The sequence below is a fragment of the Saccopteryx bilineata genome, chromosome 2 (genome assembly GCF_036850765.1).
Source record: "Saccopteryx bilineata isolate mSacBil1 chromosome 2, mSacBil1_pri_phased_curated, whole genome shotgun sequence".
Classification (NCBI taxonomy): domain Eukaryota; kingdom Metazoa; phylum Chordata; class Mammalia; order Chiroptera; family Emballonuridae; genus Saccopteryx; species Saccopteryx bilineata.
The window spans coordinates 37,305,628-37,324,069 of NC_089491.1; the positions used below are offsets into that span (position 1 = coordinate 37,305,628).

The following is an 18,442-nucleotide window of genomic DNA, read 5'->3' on the forward strand; positions in this document are numbered from 1 at the left end:
AATTTACTGTCCTGATTGTACATACCGTAAGTTAGAAATACTTTTCCCCTCTGAAAGTAAAGGGTCCCAGGAATGCCTAAATCATGCCTACCACTCACCTCTCCTTCTCACAGGGTTTTTGATAAAATACACAAAAGGAACAACAGGGAAATAAGAATCAAGGCATCACTTTCTCATTATGTGCTTAGTGCCCAGTTCTCTAATGTAGAACTCTCTGGAAAGTAGGATCAGTACCTGTGATTTAGGCTTAAGGCTAAAGAGAAGCTTACAACGGAGCCCAAATCTGAATCTTGGAATAGTAGCACCTTCTGGCTATCCATGCACTGCAGTAATTGGAGGCAGTGACTGATGTGCTCTAGCAGGGGAGAGGTGGGCCTGTGCTAAGGAGTTAAACCCTGCGTCCATTACGTACCTCACCACAAAGAGAACACTGCATTTCCCAGCTCTGTTAAATCAGTGGCTACGGCCTCTGGGGAACGCAGTGTCAGTCCTGCCTTCTCAAACCGGATTAGTAACTTTGCCTCAAATAGTAGCTAGGAAAGGGTGAGTAGAGGCAAGCAGAGGCATTGAATGTTGCCTCTCCCTCATATATCTGTAACATTTTTTTAAATCAGGCATTTAAAATGAGATACCAGCCACAGTATCAGAATCTCCCTGTGTTGTCTTGGAGCTTAGTCCACATAAGTGGGAGTGCTGTCCGGGAGCTGCTGTCAGCTGGGTGTGTGTGGAGGTCGAGACCTTTCCATTTAGGAACTGTTGGCTTCAGAGATAGACTACGGGCCTGTCTTGAGCCTCTTAATTGTTGTTTAAGGTCTTTTACTGGGGCATTAATAAAAGACATTTTCTTTGATGAGTGATGTTTAAAAGTCCCAACTGCTGCTATTTAAAGTTTCTAGATGAGTTGAAGCAGAGAGCTGGCCAGTTTAGTCATTACTTATGAACGATCAGCAATTAAAATGACTATTTCCTTAATAACTATTATGAGTCTTTATGGGGCAATTTCTTTAAGTGGGCTATACTTGGCAATGAAAACTGTTTATCTCATATACCACATAATTGGTTCTTTTCACTTTCACAGGGAGCAAAGAGATGGTTCGAGTGATGCGGAAGAAGGGCATTGAGCATCATCCTAATTTTCGTGCCGTTAAACATGTCCCATTTGACCAGTTTATACAGTTGGTTGCCCACGCTGGGTGTATGATTGGGAACAGCAGTTGTGGGGTACGAGAGGTTGGAGCCTTTGGAACACCTGTGATCAACCTAGGAACACGTCAGATAGGAAGAGAAACGGGTATCTACCTTTGCTTATATTTCAACTGACAAGGCTTAGCACACATGTATGAATTATTACAGGCATGTGTGTGTCAGTGGCGACATACGTTTTTATCAACAATTGAATGAATGAAGTTAATGACCAGTTGTAGCCTAAAATCTATAAATAGCACACTGTGATTACCAAATTTTTTTAGGGTTCTACTTACATTTTTATTGTCTTTGTAATATCAGAGCTAAGTGTTTCTTAGTTAATTGTGGTCTTTGATAGCTGTGTTAAGAGAGAATGTAGTGGCCCTGGCCGGTTGGCTCAGCGGTAGAGCGTCGGCCTGGCGTGCGGGGGACCCGGGTTCGATTCCTGGCCAGGGCACATAGGAGAAGCGCCCATTTGCTTCTCCAGCCCCCCTCCCCCTTCCTCTCTGTCTCTCTCTTCCCCTCCCGCAGCGAGGCTCTATTGGAGCAAAGATGGCCTGGGCACTGGGGATGGCTCCTTGGCCTCTGCCCCAGGCACTAGAGTGGCTCTGGTCGTGGCAGAGCGACGCCCCGGAGGGGCAGAGCATCGCCCCCTGGTGGGCAGAGAGTCGCCCCTGGTGGGCGTGCTGGGTGGATCCCGGTCGGGCGCATGGGTGGATCCTGGTCGGGCGCATGCGGGAGTCTGACTGTCTCTCCCCGTTTCCAGCTTCAGAAAAAAAAAAAAAAAAAGAGAGAATGTAGTTGAATGTGTTATCAGTATATGAATACTAGTCTTTCATTTTTGGGGCCTAGTAGAGGCACTTGAGTCAGTACTTTAGAGCATGGCAATTCTAAGTAAGATGCCCCCTTAATAACTCAAGTATGAATAGGATTATTATTAAAGAATTTGCTAACCGATCTTACCCTATTATTAATATTAGTCCAAGTTCTAATACTGTCTCTATGCAAACATATTTCTATAGCTAATGGAAAATATATGTCATTCATAGAAAAAGAACTGGACTAGAATCAAGGAGATTAGTTCCAGCTGTCCTTTATAAATGCCACCCTAACTTTGTGTTAATTTTAGACCTTCCTTTTCATTCCCAAAGTATTATTTTGCTCTCTACTGCCCAGAGAAAATGGAAGCCATCAGATGAAAATTCCTTTAACTTCATTCATTAATTCATCAAGAAAATATTTAATAAGCACTTACTATATGCTAGGCACTGGGATTCAGCAGTAAACTAGGTCTAAAAAGGGCTGAGCTCTCCTGTAACTTCCATTCTAGTGGGAGAGGTAGACAACAGACCAAAACACACAAAAAAATTTGTGTGCTGTCCAGATTATAACAGAAGGTAATGTGTGGGCTACATTAGATTAGATAAGGGAAGGACTTTTTTAGAAGATGATGCTTAAGCTGAGTTATGAATGACAACGAATTAGCTATGTGAGCATTGGGGAGAAGCAGAAGAAAACGCCACTGTGAACACTTAAGGGAGGAATAGGCTTAATGTACCTGAGAAACAGAAGGGTCGGTGTAGCTGTGGAGTAGTGGGCAAGCAGAAGAGTGGATGCAAGATGGCGTTAGAGAAGGAGTCAGACCTAAGCCAGGGTAAATGATTTGGATTTTTTTCTAAGTATGATGGGAAGCCATTTAACCCTTGAGTAGTGAGTTTTTTGTTAACTCTTTGAGTGAGGACATACATGAATGTTTGCACTACTCAAAGGGTTAAGAGAGAAGATGGCACAATATTTCTTGCATTTTGGAAGGATAACTGGCTGCTCTCTGGTGAGGGATTGCAGTGGGGCAGGAATGGAAGCAGGGAGACGAGTTCATATGAGAGATGACAGTGGCTTAGACTATGGTACTTTAGAGATGGAGAAGAGTTAGATTTGGGGTTTGTTATAGTATTTGCTGATGCTTGGATATGAGAAGTGAAAGGAATCAACATTAACTCTTAAGTTTTGGATTGGGGCTACTCTTTCCTGATATGGTAGACACTGAGGGAAGAGCAGACTTGGGAGGGTGGAACTAAGAGTTCTCTAATGGCTTTGTTTAGTTTGAGAAGCCGATTAGATATCAGAGTGGAGATGGTGCATAAGCAGCTAAATAGTTCCAGGGAGAGTTAGAGTTGAAAATATAAATTTGAGTGATTAGCATATGGGATGGTATTTAGTTAGGATATCAGTTCAGCTGCTGTAGCAGAGAGAGCCAAAGTAATGGTGCCTTAAATAAATTTAAAAAAAAATTTTTTTCTCACTGATTTGAGAGGGAAGGGAAATGAGGGAGGGGAGGGAAAGAGAGAGAGAGAGAGAGAGAGAGAGAGAGAAGCATCAACTCATAGTTTCACTTAGTTCCATTTAGTTGTATTCTCATTGGTTGCTTCTTGTATGTGCTGACTGGGGACTGAACCTTAACCTCAGTGTTCCAGGGTGACACTTTATCTCCTGAGCCACCTCCATCTATCTTTTTTCTTTCTTTCTTAATTTTTTTAAATTTATAGAGACAGAGAGAGGGTCAGAGAGAGGGATAGACAGGGACAGACAGACAGGAACGGAGAGAGATAAGAAGCATCAATCATCAGTTTTTCGTTGTGACACCCTAGTTGTTCATTGATTGCTCTCTCATATGTGCCTTGACTGTGGGCCCTCAGCAGACCGAGTAACCCCTTGCTCGAGCCAGCGACCTTGGGTCCAAGCTGGTGAGCTTTGCTCAAACCAGATGAACCCACGCTCAAGCTGGCGACCTCAGGGTCTCGAACCTGGGTCCTCTGCATCCCAGTCCGACGCTCTATCCACTGCGCCATCGCCTGGTCAGGCGACCTCCATCTATCTTGCTGTTAAGTCTACATTTTAGCCATTGGGAAGGGGGGTAAAGAGAAGATGTCCTTCCGTTTAAAAGCACAACCTGGAAGTTGCAAATATTTCTTCATACGTCCTAACAGAACATAGTCATGTGGCCATATCTAGCTGTGAGGGAAGCTGAAGAATATACTCTTTACCTGGATGCTCAGATGCCCATTTAAAATTCTATTACTAGTACAGGGAAAGGATATTGCAGATAATGATACATTCTGCTTGAGATAGTATTTAAAACCAAGGGACTAAATTAGATTACCCAGCGAGAACATATAAATTGGGAGGAGAATGGAGCCCAGGACCAACCCCTGGAGCTCTTCAGCATTTAGTTTTGGTGAGGAACAGAAGGCCCATCAAGGAAGACTCAAAAGGAACTGCCAGTGAGCTCAGAGGAAACCAATAAACATATGCTCATCCATCCTTTTTACCTTTTTTACCCTGGAGGGTATGGGGTGTGGGGTCCCTCTTGCCTGTCCACTGCTAGCCTGCTATGTTCTAAATCACCCCTCCTGCTTTCTCAGGGACTGATCCGTTATCTTCTCTTTTCTATGTGTCTTTAGCTTCCTCATCATTTAAACACGCCTAGGCCTTTCTATCTAAAAATAATACAAAATAACCTCTTTCTTGGCCCCATACCTTCCTCCAGCTACCACCTTTCGGCTCTTCTCTTCTTAGCCAAGTCTGTTGAAAAACATGGCATTTTCCTGATATTTATTCTTGTACGTATTGCTCAGACACTACATGGAGAGAAAGAGACTGCCTGAACAGCTGATGGCCAGTTGACTGACTGACCAACCTGGCCAGACCGGCTGATTGAATAACTGGCTAAGGAGACAGAAGGCAGGGCGGCCTGAAAGAGTGGACATGCTAGATGACTAGATGAGTGACAAGTGGATTCTAGATTAATCCCCCTTATTTATTTCAATAAACATACAAAACCTTGATTTATTTTCTTTGGGAATGAGGACCCTAGTGCCCTTAAGTATTCGATATATGGAAATCTTTCTGAGAGTACTTTAAAAGGTATACTGTAGAAAACTTGATGTCTCTCTAAAAGAAGAAGACTATTTGAAGTCCTCTGGGGTTCAGGGATAATTATGAGCATAACCCGCTGCTAATTTCTTTATTCTTTGGATATTCCTACTTGTGATCCTTGTACTGTGTCACTGGACTCACCTAGGGGAGAACGTCCTTCACGTCCGGGATGCTGATACTCAAGACAAAATACTGCAGGCGCTGCACCTTCAGTTTGGTAAACAGTATCCTTGGTGAGTACACAGCCTCTTTTTAAAAGTGATTTAAAAGAGGAGCTGTCTAGGGACTCTATCCAAGCTGTGGCCACTGTTTAATCATCCTAATGGAGTTCTCGTCCTCCATCCATCCCTGGGGGTCCTGAGCTGGGGGTGAGACAGGGCCTGCTAATATATCTGCTATTACTCTACCAAGGGTTCTGACGGAGAATAATTTTTTTTTGGTCTCAATTATAATATAGCTAGGAAATGCTTCTTTTAGCTTACTTTGAATTTTCATAAATATTAGAAAGTAATATAATTGATTTTCTGTAAAAATAGTCTAGGTTAGCATTTTAATTTAGACTACTCTCCTTTCTATTTTAAATTAATGAGATTTTCCTGTATTTGAATGGTTTTTTTTCCTGAAAATAACTTCCTCCCATGAATGAAATATAAAAACTAAAAAAGAAAAAGAAAAATTGTCACAAACTGTTATATGTTTAAATTAACAAAGTTAATTTTTCTTTGATAATATAGGCATTTTTAATGGTATCTCAGGCTGGAAAATAGTTGTATTTCAATCAACAATGGAATTAGACATTGCATTGGTGATGTGAAGCTACTTACAGTGTTGCTAAATAGATCAGATGTTATTTTAAAAGGAGAAAGTACAGACTTACCTCATGTCTGCAATTCATGTCTGAGGACATTAGTGCCATGTCCTCAATGGCATTTAGCATGCAGGAGAGAAACATTTAATTTGACTTCTTGGATATTGCAGTTCAAAGATATATGGGGATGGAAATGCTGTTCCAAGGATTTTGAAGTTTCTCAAATCTATTGATCTTCAAGAGCCACTACAAAAGAAATTCTGCTTTCCTCCTGTGAAGGAAAACATCTCCCAAGACATTGACCATATTCTTGAAACTCTGAGTGCCCTGGCTGTTGATCTTGGCGGGACAAACCTCCGAGTGGCAATAGTCAGCATGAAGGTAAAAGAACTCCTAAGGTCTTACCTTTATATCTCATGAGTAATTGATTTTTTAAAAGTATGGTTGGATAGGACTAGAAACATATATGAAAGCTTGTAGTCATTTTCCCACAGTATTATCTTTTTGGATTCATTACAATGTTTGTCCCATTATTTTACTAATCATTAACACTTCAAAGAAGTACAGTTCTGGCCTGACCAGGCGGTGGCGCAGTGGATAGTGTCGGACAGGGATGCGTAAGGAACCTTGTTCAAGACCCCAAGGTTGCCAGCTTGAGCACGGGCTCATCTGGCTTGTGCAAAAAAAAAAAAAAGCTCACCAACTTGGACCCAAGGTCGCTGGCTCGAGCAAGGGGTTACTCGGTCTGCTGAAGGCCCGCGGTCAAGGCACATATGAGAAAGCAATCAATTAACAACTAAGGTGTCACAATGAAAAACTGATGATTGATGCTTCTCATCTCTCTCTCCGTTCCTGTCTGTCTGTCCCTATCTATCCCTCTCTCTCAGTCTCTCTCTGTCTCTGTAGAAAAAAAAAAAAAGAAGTACAGTTCTCAGGAAGCCAAGTTAGGAGACTTGAGTTGACAGTGGGAGACCCCTTAGGCTCCAGAGAGGGATTTTGCCGCCCAGGAAACTGAAATTCTGTACTTGGTTAACAGCTTGGATTATGAAGTATGCTGATCATTCACAACCCAGGGTGGGTGTCTGCAAATGTGAGAGGAATTACATCGTCTCTAAAACATGATCTTGGTTGAGTACAGCATACTTCCAATCCCTTAAACACCACATTGTTGACAGAGGTCGAGAGAGCCTTCATAAAAACACCAAATTAACAAGGAGGAATAAACCTACCAGAAAAATCTTTATTGAAATATTGTTGATATATAGTTTCAGGAGTTCATGAGAAAAATCAAAGATTTTAAACACATAGTTGTTTAGATCAATAAAGAAAAGCAAAACAAAACACAATTTTCTCAGAAAAGCCAAAGACCTCCTTTATTGAAGAATATTGTCTTGCCTGACCAGGTGGTGGAGCAGTGGATGGAGTGGCAGACTGGGATGCAGAGGACCCAGGTTTGAAACCCCGAGGTTGCCAGCTTGAGCGTGAGGTCACTGGCTTGAGCAAGGGGTCACTTGCTCTGCTGCAGCCCCCCGGTCAAGGTACATTTGAGAAAGCAATCAATGAACAACTAAGGAGCCGCAATGAAGAATTGATGCTTCTCATCTCCCTTCCTGTCTGTTCCTATCTGTCCCTCTCTCTGTCTGTCACACACACACACATACACACACACACACAATATATATATAATATTATATATATATATTCTTGACATAAAGATGATATATTCCATTATCAATGGCCAACCCTCTGTCATGGCGAAATTCTAGAGGCATTATTACTGTAATCAAGAAGGATATTTTCCTTTTTCTTTTTTTTTCCTTTTTTTTAAGTGAGAGAGAGAGACATGGACAGACAGGCAGGAAGGGAGAGAGATGAGAAGCATCAGTTCTTCATTGTGGCACCTTAGCAGTTCATTGATTGCTTTCTCATATGTGCCTTGACCGGGGGGCTCCAGCCGAGCCAGTGACACCCTTGCTCAAGCCAGAAAACTTGGGCTTCAAGCCAGTGACCTTGGGCTCCAGCCAGCGACCATGAGGTCATGTCTCTGATCCCACACTCAAGCCAGTGACCCTTGGTCAAACTGGTGAGCCCGCACTCAAGCCGGATAAGTCCGCACTCCAACTGGCAGCCTTGGGGTTATAAACCTGGGTTCTCTGTGTCCCAGTCTGATGCTCTATCCACTGTGCTACTGCCTGGTCAGGCATGAGAAGGATCTTTTCAATGTCATTACTGAACATAATTCTGGAAGTTATGAAGGAAACAAAGCATGGAACAAACAGCAAAAGTGGCGATTGTGGACAGGGTAAAACAAAAAATGTTACTTGTAGGCAATGTGAATAAACCAACAATCTTATAGAATTAGTAAGACAATTGAGTAAAATGGCTAGATTGTATGATAAATATATAAGAATCAATAATTTTCTACTTATAAATTTGTAGGCAGAGATTTTAGCTTTCCTTTGGGTAAGTGTTTGTCAACCCTGATTGCTCAGTAGCATTGTCTGGAAACTAAAAACTATACGGACACTGGCTCCCACCCCAGACGGATTTATTGGAATCTCGGAGAGCGGAGGTCAGGTGCCAGGATTTGTCAGAGCGGCCCGACTGATTCTGATGCACAGTCAAGGTTGAAAATCACAACTTTAGGTTTTTGGGAGTTTTTTGACAAAGAGGAGAGAGAGACAGATAGGGACAGACAGGAAGGGAGAGAGACAAGAAGCATCAGTTGTTCATTGTGGCACTTCAGCTGTTCATTGATTGTTCTCATATGTACCTTGACTACCTTGACCGGGGGACTCTAGCAGACTGAGCAACCCTCTGCTCAAGCCAGTGACCTTTGCTCAAACTAGATGAACCTGCGCTCAAGACGGCGATTGCAGGGCCTCGAACCTGGGTCCTCCACGTCCCAGTCTGGCGCTCCATCCACTGCTCCACCACCTGGTCAGGCACTTTAGGTTATTATTATTTTTTTAATTTTATTTTTCGTGAGGTTAAAGAAGCTTTTTAGTTGGAAGTTAGGCTTTTGTTAGTCCTTCAAAAATTAATTGGAGCCCTGGCCGGTCGGCTCAGCAGTAGAGCGTCGGCCTGGCGTGCGGGGGACCTGGGTTCGATTCCCGGCCACGGCACATAGGAGAAGTGCCCATTTGCTTCTCCACCCCCGCCCCCTCCTTCCTCTCTGTCTCTCTCTTCCCCTCCCGCAGCCAAGGCTCCATTGGAGCAAAGATGGCCCGGGCGCTGGGGATAGCTCCTTGGCCTCTGCCCCAGGCGCTAGAGCGGCTCTAGTCGCAGCAGAGCTACGCCCCCTGGTGGGCAGAGCGTCGTCCCTGGTGGGCATGCCGGGTGGATCCCGGTCGGGCGCATGCGGGAGTCTGTCTGACTGTCTCTCCCCGTTTCCAGCTTCAGAAAAATACAAAAAAAAAAAAAAAAATTAATTGGAGTTTTCCACTTTAGGTTATTTTTAATGGCATTCATTAGTGACAGCTTCGACCTTCGTAAATATTTATAAATCCATTAGTAACAAAAGAATGGATAACACAACAAAAACTTCTAAGAATAATTTAAATCAGACAACTGTGTGATCAATACAAAGAAAATTAGACAACTTTACTGTAAAATGTAAAGGCTTGAGAAATATCTGGAATACTGACATTTTTAATTATCAGTCCTCTGCAAATTGAATTATAAATTTAACATAATTTTAGTCAACATTTCAATGAAATTTTTAAAAGTTTAACATTATTCTGAAATTTACTTAATGCCCAAGTGAGAAGAACAAAGAAAATAAATTAAAAACAAGACTAATGAGGAGGGTCTGTCCCTGAGAAGTACTAAAACATCACAGAACACAGCGATTTACACATCATGGTGCCGTACCATTATTGGCTTCAGTTATGGGCGAGGATTAAAGCTTAAGTACTTAGGATATTTACTTAGTTGCCTGGGTATTTTAGCAAGGAAAATTTGTCACCCTGAAAGAGTAAAATATGACCCTTTAATGAAGATTCAGATTAGCCAACACTGACTTTTAGTTTAAGAGAGGGGCCCATCTGGTTGGCTCTGGAATTGTCATTGCTTCAACAGTCATGTGGCAGAACGGCTTCCCAGGAAAGGAGCTGGGTGTATCCTCGGGCTGGCTGCAGCCAGACGGCTCGTTTCAAAAGCAGTAATCTGAATCTGTAGGACTCTCCTGTGGCAGTGTCTGATTTATCATGAAAAAGGCCAAAAGATTCACTGTGTATGCTTCCTTAGCTAAGAACCAGAAACAGATAGTGTTGTTTTTTCTCTTTTAGGGTGAAATAGTTAAGAAGTATACTCAGTTTAATCCTAAAACCTATGAAGAAAGGATTAATTTAATCCTGCAGATGTGTGTAGAAGCTGCCGCAGAAGCAGTGAAACTGAACTGCAGGATTTTGGGAGTAGGTAAGATTGTGAATTACATATCCAAGAAATGTTCATTTTAACGTACAAAATATTGACTTCTGCTGCATGAGTGACCGTCAAGTCACTGTCTGCCCTGTGTGTACACGGCTCCAGGTGCTGCCTGCACACCCCAGGTGAGGAACCAGGACACCAACAAGCATTTTGGGAGAGCACTGATAGTCCTGTGTATCTGGGAGTTAGTATCTGTTATTTCCTTGCAGTCCTTGATAATGTCAATCTTAGGATATGTTGGGTGAATTCGTTTGTGTTCCAAGTCCAGAAAGTTGGCACACTTTTCTAAGATTGCTAATTAGGATTTTTTCCCTTCTGTTTGTGGTGGAGCTCAGGTATTTCCACAGGTGGCCGTGTAAATCCTCGGGAAGGAATTGTGTTGCATTCAACCAAACTGATTCAAGAGTGGAACTCTGTGGACCTCAGAACCCCCCTGTCTGACACTCTGCATCTCCCCGTGTGGGTAGACAATGATGGCAACTGTGCCGCCCTGGCAGAAAGGAAATTTGGCCAAGGAAAGGGCCTGGAAAACTTTGTGACACTTATCACAGGCACAGGTAAGAGGGGTACGAGACAGCTGCTCAGGAGCTTGAGTGTGGACTGGGGCACACCTTCAGCCCTCAGTGAGGCAGTTCACAACTTTGCTTTAGCCTGCATGGGTATAGCCTGAAGATGAGCCACACGGAGAGCTGAGGGTCTGCTCAGGTCTTTTCTGAGCAAGTACATGGCCTAAAATCTGAGGAACTTGCCCTGGCCAGGTAACTTGGTTGGTTCGAGCGTCATCGCGATATACCAAGGTTGTGGGTTTGATCCCCAGTCAGGGCACATACAAGGATCAACCAGTGAGTGCATGGATAAGTGGAATGAATTGATGTTTTTCTCTCTCTCTTTCTCTCTCTAAAATCAATTTTAAAATCTCAGGAGCTTATCAGAGCTATTCAAAATCCTTGCTCCCCAAAGCTTCTCATCCCCAGCTTCTCCTCCCAGCCCTCTTGGTTAGTATAGTGTTTGCTCCAGCTGTTACCCATTTCCCTACACAGCAGAAGCTAGTTTAAGTGTATTTTGCTTAAAATGTTTTGGACAAATGCCCCTTGGGTATCCCCTCACCCTAGGAGAGTTCGAGGTAGGTGAGATAAAGGCTGGCCCTTTGAGCTGGTCACAACAAACCACCTTTCTTTGAGAAGGTTAGTTCAGCTCCCGCAAGTACTGCCATCTGTATTGGGAATGTGGGCTGCTGTTCAAGGCCACTGCCAGTGTGTGGGGGTCGGGGATGGGACCAGAAAATACCAGAACGCTCTTACTAATAAATATTCAGTTGTTTTTTTGATTAAGCATCCCCCTGGTTGTTGTAAACTTTTGGTTAGTTTCCAGAGTTCTAGAAAAGCTGATTCTGCTACTTTCTGCCAGTTTATTCATTGCTTTAGTGGAGGCTGGGTCTTTGGAGTTCCTTATTCTACCATTTTTGCTAATGTCCCAATTTGTTTTCTAAATGAGAAAACTGCCTCAGCTTGCACATGGCCGAGCCAGCATTTGATTCCAGATGTGCCTGTCTTCAACTCTTGTGTGCCCTTAAACTACGTTATACTGCTTCCCCTGTAAGCTCATACACTTGTCTTAGTCTTGGGCAGTTTTAGCAAGCTTGGCTCTCACTTCCTAGCACAGAGCAGTTCATAAGCTGCAAATGAGAGGGTGGGTTGTGGAGGAGGTGCCACAAGAAGTAATAGATGGCGGGAAGACTCAAAAGCAGAGCCCACTAAGGTGAAAAGCACTGTACTGCTTAGGGTTCCTAAACTCCAACAAGAGGCCATTGATATTCAGTTACTGATTCATAAATTTTTAGACATGATGGTATTTAAGAGGCAAAATCATATTTCATATTCTGTTTAAGAAAGCAGGAGGGCCTGACCTGTGGTGGAGTAGTGGGTAAAGCGTCGACCTGGAATGCTGAGGTTGCCGGTTCAAAACCCTGGGCTTGCCTGGTCAAGGCACATACGGGAGTTGATGCTTCCTCCCCCCCTTCTCTCTCTCTCTAAAATGAATAAATATAAAAAAAAGTTAAAAATGTAAGAAAGCAGGAGGTATTTGGTACCTGAGAAAGATTGCCCTTGTACTTGGCAGTGATCCTGAGAAGCAGGAGTGCGGGCGCGGGAGGAGAGCCACCAAAGGACACCTGCCAGAGGACACATGACCAGAGCTGCCTGAGGCAGTAGGGGGGGGACTCAACCACAACCTCCCAGAAAGCCTGCAGAATGCCATCCAGAATTGCCCACTTGGATCTGCTGGCTCGTCTTGGCTTGGTTGAGCGTCCCCTCAGCACTGTGCTCACACGGCTGACAGCTCTAACTGTGATGTTGGAGAAAGCCTTTGTTAGAACAGTGAGTGTGCATTTGAGTGGTGTGCTGTCATCACAGGTGGGTCTGGGCTTGCACAGAACTGCCCGCTGCCGCTGTGGTTGAGATCAGTGAGCCAAGCAGATACAATACAGGGTGTCAGAGGATCTGCTAAAATTACTTCCATCCAAAATGATTCCATGTAAAGTTTTGGTACTTGGTAGGTTTTAGCTGTCTTGGAAAGTAGGCATTAAAATATATAGAACCTCACATTGCAAAGCTCTCCTGCACAGACAGAGGAGGCGTTGCGTGTCAGGTTTGTGTTTCACACTAAGAGCCACCTCAACGATGGCTGTTTCTCACGGCAGGAATTGGCGGGGGAATCATCCATCAGCACGAACTGATCCACGGAAGCTCCTTCTGTGCTGCAGAGCTCGGCCACCTCGTTGTGTCTCTAGATGGGCCTGACTGTTCCTGTGGAAGCCACGGCTGCATTGAAGCGTATGCCTCCGGAATGGCCTTGCAGAAGGAAGCGAAAAAGCTACATGACGGTTGGTTTCTTTCTCCTGAGGAATTAAATAGCCAAATGGTAGACCAGTACTTCAAAGTAGATATTCCAAAGAGAGCGGAACACCGAAGCTAGCACTTTTCATCTTTTCCCTTCCTAGAAGAAAAGGGGATCTCTCATATGGAAGCTCCAGTGTCCTTGGTCCTGAGCCGGTCTCAATCCTCCTCCCCAGTGGGGGAGATGGACAGGGGTCTTGAGCTCCAGGCTAGTGGGGAAGACTTCTTTCATTTTTGTTTTCTCAGCCCCTAGCACCGGGTGGGTACTTAATACACATTTTGATGAAGAAGTAAATGTAGGAACATATTATATGTCGTTTTCAAATTCTAAAAGGTCTGTTTGAACTAAAGCTGTTTCTGGACATGTTTATAAGTCAGGATGGTTTTCCAGTCTAATGCAAGAGGGAGTCATGTACTGTCATAGTACCATGTCTCAAGTGCAGTGAGAATGATGGCCAAGAAATGTAGATGCATCTGCAGACCCCAGCGTTCCCTCCCACCCTCTGCAGGAGGGTGCTCCAGCATTAGCGTGCCATCCTGAGAGGTGGAGAGTGGGCGAATAGAACTAGTGAGGCAGAGCTGAGCAAGGGAACGTTTCCGAGCTTGGGAAGCCGTGGTCTTGGTGCAGAGTATAATGTAGCATGAGGTCAGCTGATGGAAAAGCCACTGAGACACTTTAGGTTCTTCACTGAACTATAACTTTGTTTTCTGGGAGGAAAAAGGTAGCTGAATGGAATAAGGCTTTAAATGGGACAGTTCTAGAGTCACTGCCAGTGCTCTGGTCGGACAAGTTGGGGCCGGGAATGTAAGACGAGGGACAGGTCTTGATGGAAGGTAATGCTGGGGTACCAGTGGGACATCCATACGCTGGCGGCAAGGCAAAGGAGGCGGCCGGCACCAGGGTGTGCCACGCAGGAGGGCTGGCCAGGCAAGAGGTGGGGACAGGGGACTTGGCCTTGAGGGGGTAGGGAAACCTCTGAAGGAGACAAGAGGAGGCATCAGGAACAGAATCCTGCCGACAGGTGAGGTGGGAGGGAAGCCAGGGAACGTTGAGGTCACAGGACCAGGAAGGGGCAGTGTTCAGGGAGGGTGCAGCCAGCCGGCACTGTCAAATGCTGCTACGGGTCAGAGAAAATAGAACAGTTCATTGGCTTTGGTCATGAAGACATCATTTGACGTCTTGAAAAGCGTTTTTTCAACCTCGTTTTTATCGTCACCCCCACAGAGCCTGTTCAGATGCTTTTCCTAATTATCTCACCCCATGAAACCCGAATACCATACATGTTTTCTGTTTTTGTACAGTCTGTATAGAAGGGTTTTTTTTGTTTCCAGAATCAGTTTCTGCCCCGTTGGGGGTGAATGCCTGTCTTAAAGCAGTTCAGTCAGATAGTGGGGGGAGAAGAACTGAGGGGGTAGGGAGCACGGCTGGCGGACAGGAGACGTGGGAATGGGAGCAGCGGCGGCGGATGCGGAGGAAGGCTGCTCCCACACAGAGGCCCCTGAAGAGGGGAGGGGTGAGGGCAGTCTGGGCAGAGGTCCCAAAGAGAGGGGCAAGGGTTTGCATGTACACGTTTATAGGTGGGCACCAAAGAGGAAGGGGATTCTGCCTTTCCTTCATCTTGGAGGTCAGAAATACAGAAATTTCTTGGTTGTCTGAGGAGATAAACACTTCAAAGAGCCATGAGTTGGAATGGGAGAGGGAGCCTGCCAGGGCAGCTGTGGGGTCCTCTGGAAGATAGGGGGCCACCAGGTGGGGTCCAGTAGCAGCAATCTGCGTGGTTTGGCTTTTCTCCCATCAGAGCCCATATGTGATGGCAGAGGAGACAGATTGGTCTGGGCTGGTGACTGGCAGAGTGAGGCAGAAGGACAAGGACTATAGATAACAAATACCTACTCTTTGTTTAGCATTTACTCTGGCCCATACTTAACTAAGTCCTGTGTAGTCCATTATATCGTTTAATCCCTAAATTGATTCTCTAGGGTGGGTGTTGTTATGTTATTACCCCAGTCTCACAGAGATGACGTGAGTGGACAGGGTTGTGCAGCTCGTACTGACAGAGCTGGTGGCTGAGCCAGGTCTGTGTCCCTCCGCAGGCACCTTGCCTTCCTGCCTTAGACTGTGGGCACTGCTAGTGCCACACTGCATCGGGGTTGGATGTAGGGATGTTTATGAATGATGATCTTTGTGACTATGAAAAGGAAATACTATTTTCCCACTTGGGAGCTTGTTGCCCACTGGCTGGACGGTAACCTTGGTCTTCCCAGGGCCGCCATAACTCACGACTGCTTCTCCTTTTTCATCTGCTCGAACAGAAGACCAGCTCTTGGTGGAAGGGATGTCAGTACCAAAAGATGAAGCTGTAGGTGCCCTCCATCTCATCCAAGCTGCGAAACTTGGCAATGTCAAGGCCCAGAACATCTTGAGAACAGGTGCGTGCTGGCTCCCGGCAGCTCTGCCGCAGGGGACGGGCCCTCAGACCAGCCGGGACTCCCCAGGCGCCCAGCTGCCCTCGGGACTGGCACTCGGGAGTGTTGACTCAGAGGTGGTTTTCCTGCCGACTGGGAGAAAAAGGGAATTGCCTCTAAAGTATTTGGCAGCACTGCCTCTTTAAACAGATTTTTTTCCTTTTGTTTAGTTTTATAACTGTGAAGAAATGACTTGTTCATTTTATAGGAAATTCAGAGAAATATGAGAGTAAAAAAGTGTCATTTTGAATCTTACTGTTCAGAGATATCAACTATTAACATTTCCTTCCAGTATTTCTATATTTTTATAGTTGAGATCACATAGCAGATACAATTTTTTTTTTTTGTATTTTTCTGAAGCTGGAAACGGAGATAGACAGTCAGACAGACTCCCGCATGCGCCCGACCGGGATTCACCCGGCACGCCCACCAGGGGCGACGCTCTGCCCACCAGGGGGCGATGCTCTGCCCCTCCGGGGTGTCGCTCTGTTGCGACCAGAGCCACTCTAGCGCCTGGGGCAGAGGCCAAGGAGCCATCCCCAGCGCCCGGGCCATCCTTGCTCCAATGGAGCCTCGGCTGCAGGAGGGGAAAAGAGAGACAGAGAAGAAGGAGAGGGGGAGGGGTGGAGAAGCAGATGGGCGCTTCTCCTGTGTGCCCTGGCCAGGAATCAAACCGGGACTTCTGCACACCAGGCCGACGCTCTACCACTGAGCCAACCGGCCAGGGCCCAGATACAATTTTATACCCAGCTTTTTTCATTTCAAAATACCCCATGATCATTTCCTCACGTGGAGAGTAACTCATGAACAGCTTTAAAAGCACTGCTTCCGGTTACACAGCGTGAGTGTTCCCAGCTGCGGTCTTTCCTGCCGCCGTCCTGTTGGGCATTTTTGATTTGCCTCTCTCCCTGAAACTTACTTTTTGTTCTCCTGTAGCTGGAACGGCTTTGGGTCTTGGCGTTGTGAACATCCTCCACACTATGAACCCTTCCCTTGTGATCCTCTCTGGAATCCTAGCCAGTCACTACATCCACACCGTCAAGGACGTCATCCGCCAGCAAGCCTTGCCCTCGGTTCAGGACGTGGATGTGGTGGTTTCGGATTTGGTGGATCCTGCCCTGCTCGGTGCCGCCAGCATGGTTCTGGACTATACGACTCGCAGGATCTACTAGGCTTCCCAGGAGCGGACATGGATTGACACTTGAGGGCTCCTTAATGGAATCAGGTTGTCTTTTAGATGCGAGTTTCTTAAAAAAGCAAATTTGATATTTAAATTTGGTATTTGCCAGGTGACTTTGGCAGAGAAGTTTGTGCTTTTAGTCTCCTCTTCCAAAGTCACCGTTCCCAACCTCCATTTTTTGTAGATGCTGCTCTTTCTGGGGTCATTTCTGCTGAGACCCTGTAAATACCGCTCACAGTTTCTGTGCCAGAAGGAGCTACAACAACCCTAGGCCTCTGCTTACTTGATGTACCACTCAGTCCTGCAGGCCTCACTTGGGAATGTGCCCTTGATACTGGAGTTTGGATTATTAATTCTTCTTCCTCTGACCCTAAACTTAGATGGCAGGAAGGGATCTCATCAGGGAACAGAAGGAAATCTCACCATGAAAGGCTTAAGTGAACTTTTTATTTTTAAAAATGCATTTTTTAAAGTGCCAGTTTGATAAGCTTCAGGGTATGTATGTATGCACCTGTGAAACCATTGCCACAGTCATGATGCTGGGCACGTCTGTCATCCCCAAAAGTTACTGTTGTCATTCTCAAAGAATCTTGAGCAACTTTAGACCAGGGATCTGAATTACAGTGGCCTTAGTGACCTTGGCCTTATCTTCTTAAGAACAGCTGTGAAGCCGCTAGGACTTACAGCCTCTGAAAGATTAACGTCCCAAAAGGATTGGCTACTGGCAAGCATACGCCTCTCCCTTCAGTAGCTTTTCTTTTTCTTTTTTCTTTTTTTAAAAAATATTTTATTTATTTATTTTTTTTAGAGAGAGAGGAGTGAGAGAGACAGAGAGAGAGAGAAGGGGGAGGAGCAGGAAGCATCAACTCCCATATGTGCCTTGACCAGGCAAGCCCAAGGTTTCGAACCGGCGACCTCAGTGTTCCAGGTCGACGCTTTATCCCACTGCACCACTACAGGTCAGGCCTCAGTAGCTTTTCTTCCTACATTGAATTCAGCCTGGAGCGTCTGTTAAGGCAGCATTTGTGTCAGACGTAGAGCCCACGTCTGTGAAGCTGGTTCTGGCTAGATAAGATCCCATGCTTTCACTGTTGTCAAGATACAAAGGCCAGAGTCCTTGCTGTCAATCACAACCTGGAAGAACTAATAGTCACCATTTATTAAGTGCCTACTGTATGTGCCAGGTTCAGAACAAGGTTGTGTCTCAAATACATTATTCTAAATTCTCGCAGCCTGTGACATAGGTGTTTTATTTCCCATATTATAAACTGTCCTAGTGTTTAAACATACCTACAGCTATGCAGCTAGTAAGTCCTAGACACAGGGTTTGATCCCAGATCCCTCTGTGCTTTTTTTTTTTTGCTAAGCCACACAATGTATCATATCAAAAAATTTCAAAATGTGAATATAATTTTCTTCAGACTATCAAAAACTGTATTTAATACAAATATCTCATTAGTGATTTATGCTTGGCACTCTCTGTAAGCACAGCACCGAATTTAATCAAATATTCCCCTATGCTGTGTAAATTTTGCCAGTACA

General features: G+C 45.0%; 1 protein-coding gene across 7 annotated transcripts in view; it reads left to right on the top strand.

Moving 5' to 3' along the window:
* The window catches only part of GNE (glucosamine (UDP-N-acetyl)-2-epimerase/N-acetylmannosamine kinase), a 153,758-nt gene extending 135,631 nt beyond the window's left edge, over positions 1-18,127 (top strand). For all 7 annotated transcript variants that reach the window (XM_066256755.1, XM_066256753.1, XM_066256752.1 and 4 more), the window contains 8 exons: positions 1,079-1,291; positions 5,267-5,354; positions 6,100-6,310; positions 10,219-10,348; positions 10,696-10,917; positions 13,059-13,241; positions 15,568-15,684; positions 16,657-18,127. In XM_066256755.1, the coding sequence (XP_066112852.1) occupies positions 1,079-1,291; positions 5,267-5,354; positions 6,100-6,310; positions 10,219-10,348; positions 10,696-10,917; positions 13,059-13,241; positions 15,568-15,684; positions 16,657-16,892 (1,400 nt within the window). In that variant the 3' untranslated portion in view covers positions 16,893-18,127. The remainder of the gene's footprint in view (positions 1-1,078; positions 1,292-5,266; positions 5,355-6,099; positions 6,311-10,218; positions 10,349-10,695; positions 10,918-13,058; positions 13,242-15,567; positions 15,685-16,656) is intronic.
* Positions 18,128-18,442: the final 315 nt, after the last annotated feature.